Source organism: Salvelinus alpinus, chromosome 29 (assembly GCF_045679555.1).
Source record: "Salvelinus alpinus chromosome 29, SLU_Salpinus.1, whole genome shotgun sequence".
NCBI classification, from domain to species: Eukaryota; Metazoa; Chordata; class Actinopteri; order Salmoniformes; family Salmonidae; genus Salvelinus; species Salvelinus alpinus.
In genome coordinates, this window is record NC_092114.1 from 40,082,627 (window position 1) to 40,100,733 (window position 18,107).

General features: G+C 43.0%; 1 protein-coding gene and 1 long non-coding RNA gene across 2 annotated transcripts; one reads left to right on the top strand and one right to left on the bottom strand.

The window, feature by feature from the left end:
* Positions 1-4,662: 4,662 nt before the first annotated feature.
* On the top strand, positions 4,663-5,221 carry LOC139558716 (uncharacterized). The gene is made up of 2 exons (XR_011671631.1): positions 4,663-4,784; positions 5,039-5,221. It is a non-coding gene; the product is annotated as an uncharacterized lncRNA (long non-coding RNA).
* A 3,199-nt stretch (positions 5,222-8,420) lies between these two features.
* On the bottom strand, positions 8,421-17,811 carry LOC139558717 (glyceraldehyde-3-phosphate dehydrogenase-like). Its single transcript, XM_071374071.1, has 12 exons — positions 17,706-17,811; positions 17,098-17,143; positions 15,131-15,230; positions 14,914-15,023; positions 14,528-14,618; positions 12,589-12,704; positions 12,258-12,339; positions 10,324-10,475; positions 10,091-10,169; positions 9,861-9,944; positions 9,273-9,370; positions 8,421-8,713 (listed from the first exon to the last, which is right to left on the bottom strand). The coding sequence occupies exons 2-12, from the start codon at positions 17,118-17,120 to the stop codon at positions 8,644-8,646; spliced, it is 1,005 nt and encodes a 334-aa protein (XP_071230172.1). The 5' UTR covers positions 17,121-17,143; positions 17,706-17,811; the 3' UTR covers positions 8,421-8,643.
* Between the last annotated feature and the right edge of the window lie 296 nt (positions 17,812-18,107).

Consider the following 18,107-nt stretch of genomic DNA (forward strand, 5'->3'; position numbering starts at 1 on the left):
AAACGATATAGAGAGAGCTAGATAGACCAATCAAGTCCACCGACAGTGGAAGATCAAATCTTTGTGATTGAGGAGTTGGTGTGACGATCGTTGCTCTAATAGAACATATTGGAACGTTGCCCAGTGACACAAGCAGACAAACCCCCAACTAAAATGAGTCCTGCACACAAGGGTCAATGTATGGCCCAGCAAAATAGTCAAAGTAGGTCAGAAAGGAGTCAGTGTACAGTATGTCAGAAACAGTGGAGGCTGCCGAGGGGAGGACGGCTCATAATGGCTGGAACAGAGACGAATGGAATAAAACTGCGAAACCAGGTATTTGATACAATTCCAACTCTTCCGTCCCAGCCATTACCACGAGCCCGCTCTCCACAACTAAGGTGCCACAAACCTCCTGTGGTCAGAAACAACACAGGGCGAAAACAAGTGTTTAGTGACAGTTTGGTCAAAGTCATTTTGTTCTGTGCCCGCTTTCCCAAAAGCCTTAAGGATCCTATGGTTCTATGATTAACTTAGCCTTAAGATGCTTTTGGGAAACCTGGCCCAGGCCAATAAATTTAAATCATAACTATACTCCACAAACCATTTGTCAATGGGTCAACAAGATTGGCTTTGCCGGAACTGTGAACAGGCAGCATGATCAATTAGTCAGTCATTACGAGACATTTAGTTACCATACTAAGGTTGATCAGCAGGAGTGAAATATCCAGCTGCAAGGCACAGCGTTTGGTCTTTCAAGTAGGTACAGTTAAACATTCAGGTTGATTTGGGGAAAGGGCCTATCAAAACAAACGTTCATCTTCCTGTGGCTCAGTGACAGCTGCAGATTGGTCAAATAAAGGTTAGAGGGATATGATTGGTCTAACAGCTCCTCCAAACAAGTCTCAGTGTGACCTCTGAACTTTAGCTGAGAAGGTTAGCAGGATATTATTAGATGGATAGAATAAAGGAATGTGACAGCTGAGGAGAGATACAAGAGTGTTGCAGAGAGGCGGTTGGAAAGAAGTAGAGAATGGTATTGGCCAGACCAGGGTCTTATTCATTAGGGCACAAGGTGGCAAAAAAAATTGCAATGGAAAATAAAAAGCAGCATCTTATTGGACAAGTTCAGGTAATCCCTTCTCATTTCGTCCTGTTTGCTTCCGTTTCGTTTCTACTGAAAACTGTACAACCCAGGCTTGTGAACTTAAGAGCAAGCACCTATGGTATGTACAGTACAGAAGTGCAACACAATCCAGGATCTGTCCTGTGACCCGATCCTGTCAACAGCCATTCCTTATGTTCTCTTTAAGATATTCAATTTTAAAAATGCAATTTTAAATATGCCATATATAAAAAAAATTGCCCAATGACAGAAGCAGACACACCCCCAACTAAAAAAGGAGTCCTACACACAAGGGTCAATGTACGGCCCAGCAGTTTGGCCAGGCTTGTGAACTTGAGAGCAAGCACCTATGGAACGTACAGCACAGAAGTGCAATGCAACCCAGGGTATTATCTTGTCACTCGATCCTGTCAAGTCTGTCCTTCTGTTCTTTTGAAAATATATAATTTTAAAGGTACATTTGCACACAAAAAAGCAACTTCACCATTTTTCCTGATATGGTCTAGACCTCTGAAAGTAAAAAAAAATATATATAAAAAAATATATAAAAAAATATAATATAAATAAAAATATATATAATAACTTGTTTTACTTTAACTGTACTTGGTTATATTATGTATGAGGCAACATTTTAATAAGCAACTCAAATCCTCTAGGTACATCACTACATTAAGCATCACTGATTAACAGTCACTATAGAAAGAAACTAGCAGTGATAGATACTGATCTATTTTGTGGCATCTATAGAATCCCCAAGAATTGTACAGTGCAGACATTACAATCACTTCAAAGAGCCCATTTAAAATGTTTTGCTCCCCTAAAATATTCAACTATGCATGCCAGGTAATTTATTCTCTCATCTACACCAATTGTAGCCTACATCTTTTCAAATTGCAGTCATACAAGACAGCTATTCAAAACGCCAGGTAGGACTTCACCTGCCGAAGTGCAAACTGCCACATGTAATCAACGCATAATTGTATAATTAAATGTCAAGTTGGCTACGAAGGCATAACGAGCTAAAGAAAGTTAAAAAATATATTTTAAAAATAACAAAATACAAAATGTAAAAAATACAGTTTGTGCGTTGCTCTGTCCACAATGTTGGCAAGGTGTGTTCGCAATTTATGTTCCTATAGGGTACATGGACACGCCCCCGCGTGAACACAAACTCATGCGCGCACGCCCCTTCAGAATGTCAAGCCACAGATGGACAGCAGAGCCAACTGGTCGTTGTCCCAATCGACTTTAATTTGAATTACAGAACAGGACATTAATTTGGATGACACCCCCCCACTACTGATGTGGTCGTCATGGCAACATTGCGTATGTAATGAATTGGATGCATCTTTGCAAAAAAAGAGGAAGATGGGCAATTTGTATTTAGATTGATTTGATAGTTGGATAACAATTGGATTAACCAATTGTTTAACTTTAACTTAATTTAAAGGCTATAACCTTCGGGGAAAAAAACATTTATAATCTTTGGGGTAAAAACATGTAATAATATTTTTTCAGGGCATTGGGTGTGCTTGGCTGCAATATAGTATGTTGCAATTAAAGGCAGTTGAAAGAACATGGGATGAAGCCCAATGATAACAGTGTGTCCATCAGTTGGCCTTTTGCAAAGGTAAAACCACCAGTACACTAGGACTAGTTTACAGTCAAGGGCGCTCTTCTCAAGTTCAGAGTATGACACTTTGAGCAGTGCTTGACTTGGGCAGGAGCTCACCGGAGCTGAGAATCGGCACCTCAAATGTTCTACTGCTCAAGCTCCTGTTCCTCTTACAGAATATTAGCTCAAAAGTATTGTGGAGCTCCTGCACCTAAATATAAACAGTACCAGCACCCAAAATGAGTTCCCAAACCAATTTCAGTCCAACTCAAGCACTGACTTTGAGAAATGAAGGGGCATGTGATGATCTGGTGCACTTTGCTATGTGATATCCTTCATGAGGTTTAGGATGCCTAATGCAGCAATATAAATTAACGTTATCCTATATTCTGAGAATTTGGATGTAAAGGGAACTAAAGTGTTGGGGGTTCTATATTACTTAAGAACCTAGGCATCAATGTTCTCAGGACCAAAACAAACCTGGAGAGAGAGAGAGATAGAAAGAGAGAGAGATATATATAGAGAGAGCAGGAAGTGTGTGAGTCCATGTAAGAAAAAATAAGAGGAGTCACTGGTGGTTGACATTTACAAGACCCTCTAAACCCCCCTTCCCCTCCCCCATGTCAATGGCTCAGGACCAAAAGAAACCTGGAGAGAGAGAGAGAGAGACAGACAGAGAGAGACAGAGAGAGAGAGAGAAAAAACAAAAACAAGAGTCACTGGTGGTTGACATTTACCCCCCCCCCCCCCCCCCCCCTACGTAAGTATGCAACGCAAGAGCTACAATTAGCTACAGTTGAAGTCAGAGGTTTACATACACTTCGGTTGGAGTCATTGAAACTCGTTTTTCAACCACTCCACAAATTTCTTGTGAACAAACTATAGTTTTGGCAAGTCGGTTAGGACATCTACTTTGTGCATGACACAAGTAATTTTTTCCAACAATCGTTTACATACAGATTATTTCACTTATAATTCACTGTATCACAATTCCAGTGGGTCAGTGGGATCGAGGATAGCGGACGTCACTTGGATGGTGAGTCTCTTGAGTCGCTATGCCTCACACCCTCGTTCCTCACACGCTTCCTCCTGTTCTACTGTCCGTTAAGAAAACCTGTTTAGGCCCCCGAATGACGCAGCGGTGTGCTTGAGGCATCACTACAGACCCGGGTTCAATCCCAGGCTGTGTCACAACCGGCCGTGAACGGGAGTCCCATAGGGCGGCGCACAATTGGCCCAGTGTCGTCCGGGTTAGGGTTTGGCCGGGGGTGCTTTACTTGGCTCATTGCGCTCTAGCGACTCCTTGTGGTGGGCCGAGCACCTGCAGGCTGACAACGGTCGTCAGTGTTTCCTCCAGCACATTGGTGCAGCTGGCTTCTGTGTTAAGCGGGCGGGTGTTACGAAGTGTGGGTGTTTCGGAGGACCTTTCGCCTCTCCCGAGCTCGTTGGGGAGTTGCAGCAATGAGACAAGATCATAATTGGATTGCAATTGGATATCCCGAAATTGGTTAGGAAAAGGGGGTAAAATAAAATAATTATTTAAAATATTAAAAACAGTTTAGAGCTATGCTGGTAAGCTCTGACACCCACTTCAGCTCTTTCTCAAGCTCCCCGAAACTAAGCCTTGCTGCAGAAGATAGCAGAGACATAAAACAGGGGGATGGTGAGCTTCCCACTGTGCCCAGACTTCTAGGTTTCTAGATATAACAATAATATATTATTATTAATAATAATACACTGACACATACAGTATCTCAAAGTGCTTAAAAATCTAAACAAAAAGCAAATTCAAACATACTGTAGCGTACAAAAACAGAAATATGAGATCAGGAAGGGAGTTGAAGCAGTTTGTCTTTGGAGGAACGGAGCATCTCAGCCACCTGTAACTCTCTGTAACTCTCCGTGACCTGAATGACCAGGCATCCCATTGGTCCCATTACAGCCTGCCCAGAAAATCTCCTCACCTCTCCCGCTAGCCACAGTTTCCCGGCAGCAGTTCTGAGTCTCAACACCTGGCACCCTATCTTCTGAGAGGCTCTCATAAAGTTGAGTGCATATTCAACTGTAAGTTCGGCATTGCTGTTCCTATTCTTATTCATTGGGTCGAGTTTGTATTGCTACCTTTATACAGTCCTTTGTTATCTTAACGTGGTTTTTTCTCTACTGTGCTATTGATAGTGTGTTTATTATTCAATTTCATCTGCACTTCCATTTCATACTTATTCTTCCTGTTGTATTCATTACATTCATATTACATACATATAATCCTACTTCTGTGTCAGGAGGGTGTTTCTGATCACAGTCTTATCACCCAGCAGAGGAATCTACGGTGGATCCAGAATTGCTGCTGGAGGTTGGACCAGGGCCAGGCAAAGATCTGGGGAGGGCTTTGGCAACCACTGCTGGTGCCGGACAAGACTCCACAGTTGGAATCTTCTAAGGTTTCCGTCCAAGTCATAATATGTCTCAATTAAAGCCAAAGGCAAATGTTTACATAGTGATTTGTATATGGGCTATTTGGCTGAAATACCTCTGGCATCCTTTACAGTAAAGCCTTTCAACTCCATTCCTTCAGGGTCAGATGTTGGCAATTCCTCCAGCACCACTCTTCATACCATCACTCATGACGCACAATTTAGTTATTTAGCAGATGCTCTTATGCAGAGCGACTTGCAACCACATAGCTTAGTCATTGCATGTAGACCCTTAGTGTCCCTGCGGATATTATCACTCACTGAATGGAGATGAGTGATTCGACTGTAGCTTGTTCAACTTGCACCCTACAGTGAGCTTCAAAAGTATTGGGACAGTGACACATGTTTTGCTGTTTTGGCTCTGTACTCCAGCACTTTGGGTTTTAAATTATTCAATGACTATGGGGTTAAAGTGCAGACTGCTACCGCTATGGTTAATCCTGAATGAATCGTGAATAATGATGAGTGAGAAAGTTAGACGCACAAATATCATACCCCCCCAAAAATGCTAACCTCCCCTGTTATTGGAATGGTGAGAGGTTAGCATGTCTTGGGGGTATGATATTGGTGCGTCTCTTAACTTTCTCACTCATTATTCATGAATAATTCAGGAATATCTGTAATCATGGTAGCATCCACATGAATGTAGAAGTGTTTAGAAACATATTATATTTTTATGTACGATAATAGTGTCTCCAACATGACACAGTACATTATTTACCATTCATTTCTATTGGGCACAGAATAATCTGAAACGCAACCAAAGCAAACAGCAAATGCATCCAACAAGTTTGTAGTCACAAGCTTGATGTAATCATTGCGTGCTAGGAATATGGGACAAAATACTAAACGTTTGACTACTTTAATACATAAACTGTATAAGTGAATTTGTTCCAATACTTGTGGTCCCCTAAAATGTGGTGACTATGTACAAAAAGGGTTGTCATTTCTAAATGGTTCACCCGATATGGTCATTGTATCTTTTGAAATCCAAAGTGCTGAGTACAGAGCCAAACTACAAGTTATAACCAATAGGGCCATGGTCTGCCCTCTTCATGGACTATAAGTTAGAACCAATAGGAAGGTGGTTTGTTGGAGGGAAAAGGATGCTCAGTTCATAGCTGAGGGATAACTACATTTTTAAAATTCAGTTTAACCAACTCAGGGTTAGCTTTGAGTTCAGGGAATACTTAAGTGAAAAGTACAGCAATTATTTTCCGTCTAAAGAAGACGTTACAGTATCAATGTAGCTTTTATGTTATTTCAAATAGTTATAGTTCCCAAGTGTAAATGGTATCAAAAAGCTTTTGACGAGCAATTCAACTTCACATTTCAACGTTGGTTTGGCGTTTGGAGCTTAAATGATTCCAGAGCAGTGGTGAATCCAAAATTGATTATTATAGCCAATGGAGCTTTTATGCAAATGTAAATAGTTATAGGTAAAAATTGATAAATTGAATGTTTAAGTTGGTTTGGTGATTGTGACTTAAACACAAGCACATTTGACCCTGTTCGCTTACTCTTACTTTCACATGAAATGAAAACATTCAGACAGGTTATGGATGAGCATACAGTGCCTTCAGAAAGTATTCACACCCCTCAACTTTCTGGCGCCTATGTGCAGTGTGGGCATGGGTGAATGGTGGGTTTGGATGGTGGTTGGGCCTTCTTTCGAAGCTGCCGCTTGTCTTCTGCAGCATGGCGGAGAGCTTCTTCGTACCGGGCTACTCCATCATGGACAGTTTTCCTCCACGTCGACCTCTCTTTTCCAGTGTCCTCCCAGCTGTTCAATATTACTGAGCACTGAAGCTGACATGTCGCAGTATTCTGGTGAATTTGTCAGGGCAGCCAATGACAATCAGCCAGAGGGCAAAGCAGTTGAGTCAAAGGCTTTTTAAGGTCTAAATGGTTGTTTTTGTTCCTGGCATTTTTCTTGCAGTTGTGCTGTGAAGCTCATGTCTGGTGCCAATTGGGGTTTTGCAAAGATGAGTAAGTTCCTGCATACACACCAAGAGAGCCCCTTGACATAGGTCAAGTGTGATGGTGTCGTGGATTGAGCAGCAGACACTTGAAGTCTGGACACCACCTGAGGGATGGTGTGAAAAAAATGACACTACTGCTCCCGTGTCTGAGGTTAGATTTGACTATTTATGACTGAGGCACAGGACATGAGTAAGGAAAGCTTGGGCCCTTTTCAATACTCCTAAAAATGCATCCTTACCTCCCTTTCTTGAATCCGACATGGTGAACGCAAAGGAAAGCTTACATCAATCCAGGTCAGTGATTTTTCCCCAAATTACCAGGAAGTGTTTAACTTTGTGAACTGTCGTTAAGCATTGCTTTTTATCCGCAACAAGTTGTGCAAAGACAACTGGAGGGAAAAGCACATTTTATTAATGTGGGAATCTGTTGCCAATTTGATGGAAACCTAGCGTTTAAGTATTGAAGATGGAATTTGTTGATTTAGTAATTGAACCAACCCTGACCCTTGACACTAAACGTGTAGAAAATACTGAGACTTGCTTGGCTACCCAGACGCCTTGCTCCAACCAAACGCTATGCCACGCCCACAGACGTTACGTTTCCTACAATGAGTCTGGATCCGAGTACCTCCTTAAATCCGTCCAATTTCATTCTGCTACTCAGTTCTGGATCAGTCAGGCTAGACTTACAAGATGGGTTGTCAGGTCACACAGACAAGGGGGGTCCATGGAAGGCCATGCTGGCCGGCTTGCAGGGCAAAATTAAATTTAGAACCACACTAAACAAATGTCCTAAATTTAAACAAAGAATATGTAAAATACTGTAGTTTATTTTAAGTTAAACCCTTTTTTACAAGTCACAGCAGTTGGGTACGTCAACTACTTCAGACCAGCTGCATCTCCATATGACTGATTTAGAATTGAGATTTCACCCGAGTGAAAAGCAGTACACAAATCCTATCCATCACAGGTGATAACCTATTAGGGACCCAGTGGTCCTGGATTGATTCATACCACAGCCTTAGCAACAGGAGTGATGTTCTAGCTGGTGCCTCTCCAGCTTACTGGAGTGCCCGTCTGTTCTACGGAGACGTGAACTGTGGGCTAGGTACGTTAGTCCATGCAGGGTGGTTTATTAGGCAGCAACTGGAATTAAACTGATTTATTTTCGTTGCAAAAAGTAAAGATAATCAGAATGCCGTTGAGCGCCGTAATGAAAATGTGCTCTGGAAGAACGAGGACAGTTTTCACAAACGGGACTTTTATTGTCTGACAGTGCAAAAATAAGCCATAGTGCAGTAAAAATATCCTCTTCAAGCAAAAATCACTCAGTCATCACACTAGTGACATTATGAAAATGTTGCCTTGGAGTTGCCTATAGGCTCTTTTTCTCTGGCGGCGGATTGGTGGGATGTCCGTTCAGAAGGAATATTTCACGGGATGTGGGGGTTCGGAGTTGTGGAAGCTTCACTCCTTGGAGGCCATGTGCAGACAGAGGTCAACGACACGGTTGCTGTAGCCAAACTCGTTGTCGTACCTATGGAAAAGAGAAGTTAGCGAAAACACAAAACCCTACAAATTACAGAAAAGGCTATACTAATTCAATGATTGTTGTAATTCTGTGCCAGCACACCATTGATTGTATCTGAGTGAGCGACTTAAACCCATGAACTGCATTCAACAATGTGGTCCAACAGAAGTCATTCATTTTCAAGGTAGGCAGTCCTGTCCTTTTAGCACCAGCTGCTACACTAGGCATTGTTTGCCACAAGTTAAAATTGTCCCCCAAACCACACTTGTTGCATTTCACCACCCCACAATAACAGGACATTTTATTTAATAAGTTATTGTGTTTACAATTTTTTTGGCCTGGTTTAGATCCTGACAAGGCATCAACTTGTTGATTGAAACTCAAATTAAAGGGAAGTTGATGTTACTCAAGGCTCTGCTCATTATATATACACTGACCTTGGCAAGGTTATAACAGCACATTCACTGCAATGCGAACAATACACCGCTGTACATCTCAATGAAACATTGAGTCGGTGGACACCTAGTGAGCGATTGCAAGGGTGTGTAGGTTCCTGCATACATACCATGAGACCAGCTTGACAAAGTGGTCGTTGAGTGCAATTCCTGCACCGGCGTCAAAGATTGAGGACCGGCAGTCACTGTTGAAGTCTGTGGACACCACCTGCAGGGGGGGGCACTTGGAGCTTAGACATTTCCGCCTGACTTTGAGGCCCAGGGCATTAGAGTTAGGAAATGTTGCCTGTTCTTTAAGTGTGCACTACATCCACAGTCGATGCATTCTAGAACTACCACAGTGGTCAAATTGTCAACTAATAATCCCTCATTCAAATCAGATGGGCTAGTTCTGGAATACATCAAATACAAATGGCTGGGGACTTAAGTTTGAGGAAACTGATCCAAACTGCACGTTTTGGTTTTTGCCCTAGCACTAGACAGCCGACTCAAATAATCAAAGCTTGATAATGAGTTCGTTATTGGAGTCAGCTGTGTAGTACAAAGCAAAAACCAAAACATGCATTGGGGGGCCCCAGGTCAGTTTGGTAAACGGATCTAGACTAACCTAATAATTGTTTTACTCATAAGGAATAGTATACAAGTGCACACTAAGAAGAAAAAAGACAGATTGGGACGGAGTTAGTGGGGAAATTTACCTGGTCCTCTGTGTATCCCAGAATTCCCTTCATGGGTCCTTCAGCAGCAGCCTTGATGACCTTCTTGATCTCGTCATAAGGTGCCTAAAGCAGACGAACATGTTAAAAAAGGTACACCATACATATATGAAGTGCCCGTTGCTGTAATGCCGGTAACTTATCCCAAACTCCCAGTTTAACCCTAGTAGACAAGCAAAAGTATTTTTTTTTTAAAGTGGTTGGAGACTTACAGCCTTCTCAAGACGGACAGTCAGGTCAACCACAGACACGTTGGGAGTGGGGACACGGAAGGCCATGCCCGTCAGCTTGCTGTGGGTTAGAAAGACCAAGGTTCAGGAGCCACACCATTACACAATTCAAGTATTAAAAAACAACTTGTCACTAGTAAAAAAGGGCAATATAAATCCCAGCCGTTATCACAATTGTCAAAACTGTCATTAAAGTGATCCTGATTGGTTCATACCCGTTCAGCTCGGGGATAACCTTTCCCACGGCTTTGGCGGCACCGGTGGAGGCAGGAATAATGTTCTGGCTGGCACCACGTCCATCTCTCCACATTTTACCGGAGGGCCCGTCAACAGTCTTCTGTGTAGCTGTGACGGCATGAACTGTGCTCTGGGGGGAACCAGTGGTAGGGATGTTAGTCTAGGCCTGGTTTATGGAGGGCACCAAAATTAAATGGATATGACATTCCAGAATCTACAATTTGGAATTGTTCATACCTCAAAAGTAGTAAATTGATAGACGCCCATTACTCATCTCAATACTTTTATGATCTGAATTTCAGTGAAATTGATAATTCATTGATATACTAATAAATGAACGAGGAGGGTTTGGATAGATTGATACACTAATTTGAAAATTTGATTTTGGGCAGTAATGACCTTTAATGTTCACACTAATAATGTAAATGCTAAGTACACACTTTACTACTGAACAAAAAAAAAAGTTCCTTTTTCAGGACCCTGTCTCAAAGATCATTTGTAAAAATCCAAATAACTTCAGATCTTCATTGTAAAGGGTTTAAACACTTTTTCCCATGCTTGTTCAATGAACCATGAACAATTAAACATGCACCTGTGGAACGGTCATTAAGACAACAGCTTACAGACGGTAGGCAATTAGGTCAGTTATGACAACTCAGGACACTAAAGAGGCCTTTCTACTGACTCTGAAAAACACCTAAAGAAAGATGCCCATAGTCCCTGCCTTAGGCATGCTGCAAGGAGGAATGAGGACTGCAGATGTGGCCAGGGCAATACATTTCAATGTCCGTACTGTGAGATGCCTAAGACAGCACTACAGGGAGACAGGACGATCAGCTGTTCATGCTCGCAGTGGCAGACCCCGTGTAACACCTGCACAGGATCAGTACATCCGAACATCACACCTGCGGGACAGGTACAGGATGGCAACAACTGCCCGAGTTACACCAGGAACGCACAATCCCTCCATCAGTGCTCAGACTGTCCACAATAGCCTGAGAGGCTGGACTGAGGGCTTGAAGGCCTGTTGTAAGGCAGGTCCTCACCAGACATTACCGGCAACAACGTCACCTATGGGCACAAACCCACCGTCGCTGGACCAGACAGGACTGGCACAAAGTGCTCTTCACTGCCAAGTCACAATTTTGTCTCACCAGGGGTGATGGTCAGATTTGCGTTTGTCATCGAAGGAATGAGCGTTACACTGAGGCCTGTACTCTGGAGCGGGATTGATTTGGAGGTGGAGGGTCCGTCATGGTCTGGGGTGGTGTGTCACAGCATCATCAGACTGAGCTTGTCGTCATTGCAAGCAATCTCAACGATGTGCGTTCCAGGGAAGACATCCTCCTCCCTCAAGTGGTACCCTTCCTGCAGGCTCATCCTGACATGACCCTCCAGCATGACAATGCCACCAGTTTTACTGCTCGTTCTGAGCGTGATTTCCTGCAAGACAGAAATGTCAATATTCTGCCATGGCCAGCAAAACCCGGATCTCAATCCCATTGAGCACGTCTGCGACCTGTTGGATCGGAGGGTGAGGGCTATTCCCCTGCAGAAATGTCGGGAACTTGCAGGTGCCTTGGAGGAAGAGTGGGGCAAATCTGGTGCAGTCCATGAGGACATGCACTGCAGTACTTAATGCCGCTGGTGGCCACATGAGATACTGACTTAATTTTGACTCTCCCTTTGTTCAGGGACACATTCAATATTTGTTAGTCACATGTCTGTGGAACTTGTTCAGTTTATGTCTCAGTTGTTGAATCTTGTTACGTTCATACAAATATTTACACATGTTAAGTTAACTGAAAATAAACTTAGTTGACAGTAAGACGTTTCTTTTTTTGCCGAGTTTACATTCCAGTAAGTACTGCACTTCGACAAAGTCAAACACTGAAGGAAAATCTGTTCTTACCATGAGACCCTCAACAATGCCAAAGTTATCGTTGATAACCTTGGCGATGGGAGCCAGGCAGTTAGTTGTGCAGGAGGCATTGCTGTGAGGACATGACATAATTACTATCATACCAGCACAAATGTTAAATAAGAATTGTGCAACAAATGTATTGAAAACTCAGCTTAAATGCACTATTTATTGAAATTGAAATAGTATTACCTCAGGACTGAGGGGTAGGAGTCTAAATAAAGCACACTAAGATGGTTTCAGCCATTCCATGTACACATTATCTTTTGGCCACAGGGAATTACCACTGCTCTTTTAAGATGCAAGGAAGGGGGAGGCTTACCTGACGACCTTCAGTGAGTTGTCGTACTTCTCGTGGTTGACACCCATCACAAACATGGGGGCATCTGCGCTGGGGGCGGAGATGATGACCCTCTTGGCACCTCCCTGCAGGTGAGCCTGTTGTGGCAGTTGGGGTTAGAGGGCAAAGGACATTGTGGAATAGCAAAGCCAGTGAATGAACCAGGCCAGACAACCTTTAGGCACAGAGTTAAAAAACCCAGCTACGTTAAAAAGCAGTAGTCTAAAGGTAAAAAATGGTGTTCATGTAAAGTTGGGTCACGGCAAAACATGCCTACCAAAATTATAATGACTGCTCGCCAATATCCCAAACTACACTACTCAAAAAAATAAAGGGAACACTAAAATAACACATCCTAGATCTGAATGAAATATTCTTATTAAATACTTGTTTCTTTACATAGTTGAATGAGCTGACAACAAAATCACAAAATTTATCAATGGAAATCAAATTTATCAACCCATGGAGGTCTGGATTTGGAGTCGCACTTAAAATTAAAGTGGAAGACCACACTACAGGCTGCTCCAACTTTGATGTAATGTCCTTAAAACAAGTCAAAATGAGGCTCAGTAGTGTGTGTGGCCTCCACGTGCCTGTATGACCTCCCTACAACGCCTGGGCATGCTCCTGATGAGGTGGCGGATGGTCTCCTGAGGGATCTCCTCCCAGACCTGGACTAAAGCATCCGCCAACTCCTGGACAGTCTGTGGTGCAACGTGGCGTTGGTGGATGAAGCGAGACATGATGTCCCAGATGTGCTCAATTGGATTCAGGTCTGGGGAACGGGCGGGCCAGTCCATAGCATCAATGCCTTCCTCTTGCAGGAACTGCTGACACTCCAGCCACATGAGGTCTAGCATTGTCTTGCATTAGGAGGAACCCAGGGCCAACCGCACCAGCATATGGTCTCACAAGGGGTCTGAGGATCTCATCTCGGTACCTAAAGGCAGTCAGGCTACCTCTGGCGAGCACATGGAGGGCTGTGCGGCCCCCAAAGAAATGCCACCCCACACCATGACTGACCCACCGCCAAACCGGTCATGCTGGAGGATGTTGCAGGCAGCAGAACGTTCTCCACGGCGTCTCCAGACTCTGTCACGTCTGTCACATGTGCTCAGTGTGAACCTGCTTTCATCTGTGAAGAGCACAGGGCGCCAGTGGCGAATTTGCCAATCTTGATGTTCTCTGGCAAATGCCAAACGTCCTGCACGGTGTTGGGCTGTAAGCACAACCCCCACCTGCGGACATCGGGCCCTCATACCACCCTCATGGAGTGTTTCTGACCGTTTGAGCAGACACATTTGTGGCCTGCTGGAGGTCATTTTGCAGGGCTCTGGCAGTGCTCCTCCTTGCACAAAGGCGGAGGTAGCGGTCCTGCTGCTGGGTTGTTGCCCTCCTACGGCCTCCTCCACGTCTCCTGATGTACTGGCCTGTCTCCTGGTAGCGCCTCCATGCTCTGGACACTACGCTGACAGACACAGCAAACCTTCTTGCCACAACTCGCATTGATGTGCCATCCTGGATGAGCTGCACTACCTGAGCCACTTGTGTGGGTTGTAGACTCCGTCTCATGCTACCACTAGAGTGAAAGCACCGCCAGCATTCAAAAGTGACCAAAACATCAGCCAGGAAGCATAGGAACTGAGAAGTGGTCTGTGGTCACCACCTGCAGAACCACTCCTTTATTGGTGGTGTTTTGCTAATTCCCTATAATTTCCACCTGTTGTCTATTCCATTTGCACAACAGCATGTGAAAAATTTTGTCAATCAGTGTTGCTTCCTTAGTGGACAGTTTGATTTCACAGAAGTGTGATTGACTTGGAGTTACATTGTTTTGTTTAAGTGTTCAATTATTTTTTTGAGCAGTGTATATAAAAATGTGACCATGGCCTTCCTACTGCTAGTGAACGGATGTTCTTACAGAAGCTTTGTCGATGGTGGTGAACACACCAGTAGACTCCACAACATAGTCAGCTCCAGCCTCGCCCCATTTGATGGCAGTGGGGTCCCTCCTGAAGATAGAAGTTGGGATTGAGAGCCACAAACCTAGCATTCAATTAAAGATATCAAATGTTTCCATTTGGTGTGAAACCCATAGGCATCCTAACATAAGTGGTCTAGACCGATCAAGCACTCCCAAGCGTCAGCCTTGGCACGCCCAAGAGTCAATGGGGCAGTTTCCCAGAACCAGGGAGAAATTTCCATTGAAAGTGCTTTTTAGTCAACTTCTAAACTTAATATGGGTGCAGGAAAGCATCCAAATGTGTAATTTGAACTAATGTACTTAAAATAATAAGGAAAACCCACTCATGGAAAACTGTGATGGTGAGGTTCCCAATGATCAGCTTTCCACCCTCCTGCTTCACTTCACTGTGCTTCCAAACACCGTGGGTGGAGTCATACTTGAACATGTAGACCTACAGAACAGGGGCAAGTACAGTCAGTCACGGTACAGTAAAAACCTGAGGTTTAGTTTACATTTTTTTTTAAGTGTACTGCACTTAATGCAGTATGAAGTTCTCACCATGTAGTCCAGGTCGATGAAGGGGTCATTTATGGCGACAACCTCAACTTTTCCACTCTTGGCAGCAGCACGGGTAACCAGGCGCCCAATACGGCCAAATCTGATAAGCGAAATCATATCATTTTACGATTAATCCCCATGTATTCATATGACCATACCAGCAGGTGGCAGCAGCCCTAAACTGACAGCTCTACAAGGCCTGCCAACCTTGACTGATAACAATACTTGACATTTGCAGCCCAGAGCCTTTGTTTATGCCTAATATGGTTGGGTTGGTGCAGCGTGACGAGAAAGTGCGGGTTGAGGACAAATTGTAGAATCAGGTTAGAGAAGACCGATATGTAAACTTGGTTGGCCTGCGCAGTTAGTGACATTACCAACCAAATGCAAATAAATGTTATCGTAGTGTTTAAACTAGATTAAGACACATTGCCATCAGTTGTGTAGGTCTAGTTTCAGCATAATGTCAGTGAAGTGTTTAGCGCAATCCACATAAGTGATTTCACCTAAGTCTGATGGTTACTGTAACTCAAGCGGATTACTGACAGAACCACAGTCAAATACTGAATGCAGGAGACTTCAGTTTCAGTTAGTGGTTGACAAATGTTTAAGGTCAATAATAAGGCATATGAATCTAGATGACAAAGTAAACTGGATTGTAGTCTAGAATTGTTTTCAGTCTTAATTTAAAAAGATAATGTCAGTTCTGGGCAGCTGAAGTATTAACTTCCTTGTAGATACCGTCAGCAGTCAATTAGTGCAGAGCTGTCTTGTGATATATATATATATAGAACAATCAAGTTCACAGCGTGGATACTAAAACTCTTGAGGATTCACGGTCATGAATTGTGATTATCGTTATGTTTAAACTCATTTGAACTTTGTCCAGTGACGCAAGCCAACACACCCACAACTACAAGGGTGGCCTGTTCACAAGGGTCAATGTATTGACCAAGAAAGGACTCAGTGCGTCAGAACAGAGTAAAAACAAAGTGAAAAACAAGTAGCCCATTTGGTAACATTAGGAGGTAAACAGTTGGTGTTCTGGAGCAAAACCATTGTTATCCATTCCCATGAACAAGTCCTGTTCTAGTCAATTAAGTTGTCACTCAAAACACGGCCATGACGTCGGTTGAGGGAACTGAACAGTCAGGAGGATTTATTGCACCCCGTGATAAGAACGTTTAGTTTCTACACTGTATAAAGGTCAATCAGAACAATCTCATGTTAGTGTTTCCGGTTTAAAATGGTTACAGGTTGTCTTTGACTTCATGTTTATTTGAGAAAGGGCCCATCATATCCAACTTTAATCTTTGTGCAGCTCAATTATTCACAGTCATTGGGCTCCCAAGTGGCACAGCCATCTAAGGCACTCTGCAAGAGGTGTCACTTCAGTCCCGGGTTCAAAACCAGGCTGTATCACATCCGGCCGTGATTGGGAGTCCCATAGGGCGGCACTCAATTGGCCCGGATTTGCCCGTCATTCTAAATAAGAATCTGTTCTCAACTGACTTGCCTAGTTAAATAAAGTTACATTTAAAAAAACATATTAACTTACAGCCATCTATTGGCCAAATAAAGGTTAGAAGGATAGGATTGTCTAAGAGCTCCTCCAAACAATATGAGCTCTGAACTTTAACAGGGTATTATTAGATAGAATAAAGACATGACAGCTGAGGAGAGGATTTCTACAGGAGTGTTGCAGAGGCGGTGTGACACCCAAACTATAAATAAGTAGAGAATGGACAGGGGAAGTGTCCAGACTTGGCGTATGAACTAGTAGCTACAGTATGGCTGTCCACCACCTTGGTTCCAAAGTACACAAACTGTATCAAGGGATTTGTGCAATGCAAGCCAAGGTCTCTTGTGACCTCAACTTGGTTCTCTAGCTTTTATACAAAAGTCAAAATCAGCCAGTGTTAAAATATTCAAGACTATTTAAGCTAAATATAACAAACGCAACTTACCCATTGATCCCAATCTTCACCATTTCGCCTGATATGATCTAGTCCTCTGAAAGTAGAAAGTAGTAATCTTTGCATCACAAGTAATATGAGCATAATGCAACATTTGAATTAGCATCCATGTCAGTGTTACCCAAACTAGTTTTATCTTTCACCCTAGCAGTAGACGGCTGACTCAAATGATCAACTCATCAAATTGAATAGGCTATTTGGATTAGCTGTGTCGTGAAAGCAACAAAAAAGTTCACTAATTGGGGTCCCCAGGACTGAGTTTGGGAGACGGTGTACGTCAATCAAGTCACTGAATAAGAGTCATAGAAAAAAGAAAATATTAAAATTGCCATGAGAATCTAGTCTGTGGCAGCGAGTCATTTATTAATGTAGACAGTTGACCAAACAGTCTTGGAAAACGTTGAAAGAAAAATGAAGTGACTAAATATGCATGCCAAAGAAAACATTTAAAAAACGATGCGCAAAGTCATAGAAAGCAATTAAAAACGCCAGATAAGCCTAGGCCTACAATGAGTAGTGCGTAAATCATATACAATAAACACATACATGAAACTGTCAATTAAAGTTCGTTTTGAAGGAATAACAAAGTTTTAAAGTACCGTTCTTGTATAGCCTCTGTCTGTCCACTTGTTTGCAAGGGGAAGCGGGGACGAGCAAAGGTGCGCTCGCATTTTATCTTCCCATTGAGTCATTGGACACGCCTCCGCGTCCGCACGCCCTGTCAGAATGTCAAGGTCGTTGTCGCTTATCAATCGACAAGGAAGTACAGAACTAAAAACCTACACCACTAATTTGGACGGTGGGTGCATCTAGGCAAAATCATGTTTTAAATCATTTTCAGCCTAATTTTATATTTCATTCATTTACTAATCAATGAAAATGGTGGGTTTGGATGGATTGATTAACTAATTTGTCAATTTTTAATACACATGGACTAAAAGCCAATTTATTATTGATCTGGCAATACATTTCTGGAGGGTGTGACACAATAGAGCCCCAAG

Coding starts and splice junctions, on each gene's coding strand:
- LOC139558717 (XM_071374071.1), bottom strand. CDS start 17,120: ATGGTGAAGATTGGGATCAATGG. Junction 14,619..14,913: donor ACCATCACAGTTTTCCATGA/GTGGGTTTTCCT, acceptor TTCTATCTTCAG/GAGGGACCCCACTGCCATCA. Junction 10,476..12,257: donor GCATTGTTGAGGGTCTCATG/GTAAGAACAGAT, acceptor GGTTCCCCCCAG/AGCACAGTTCATGCCGTCAC.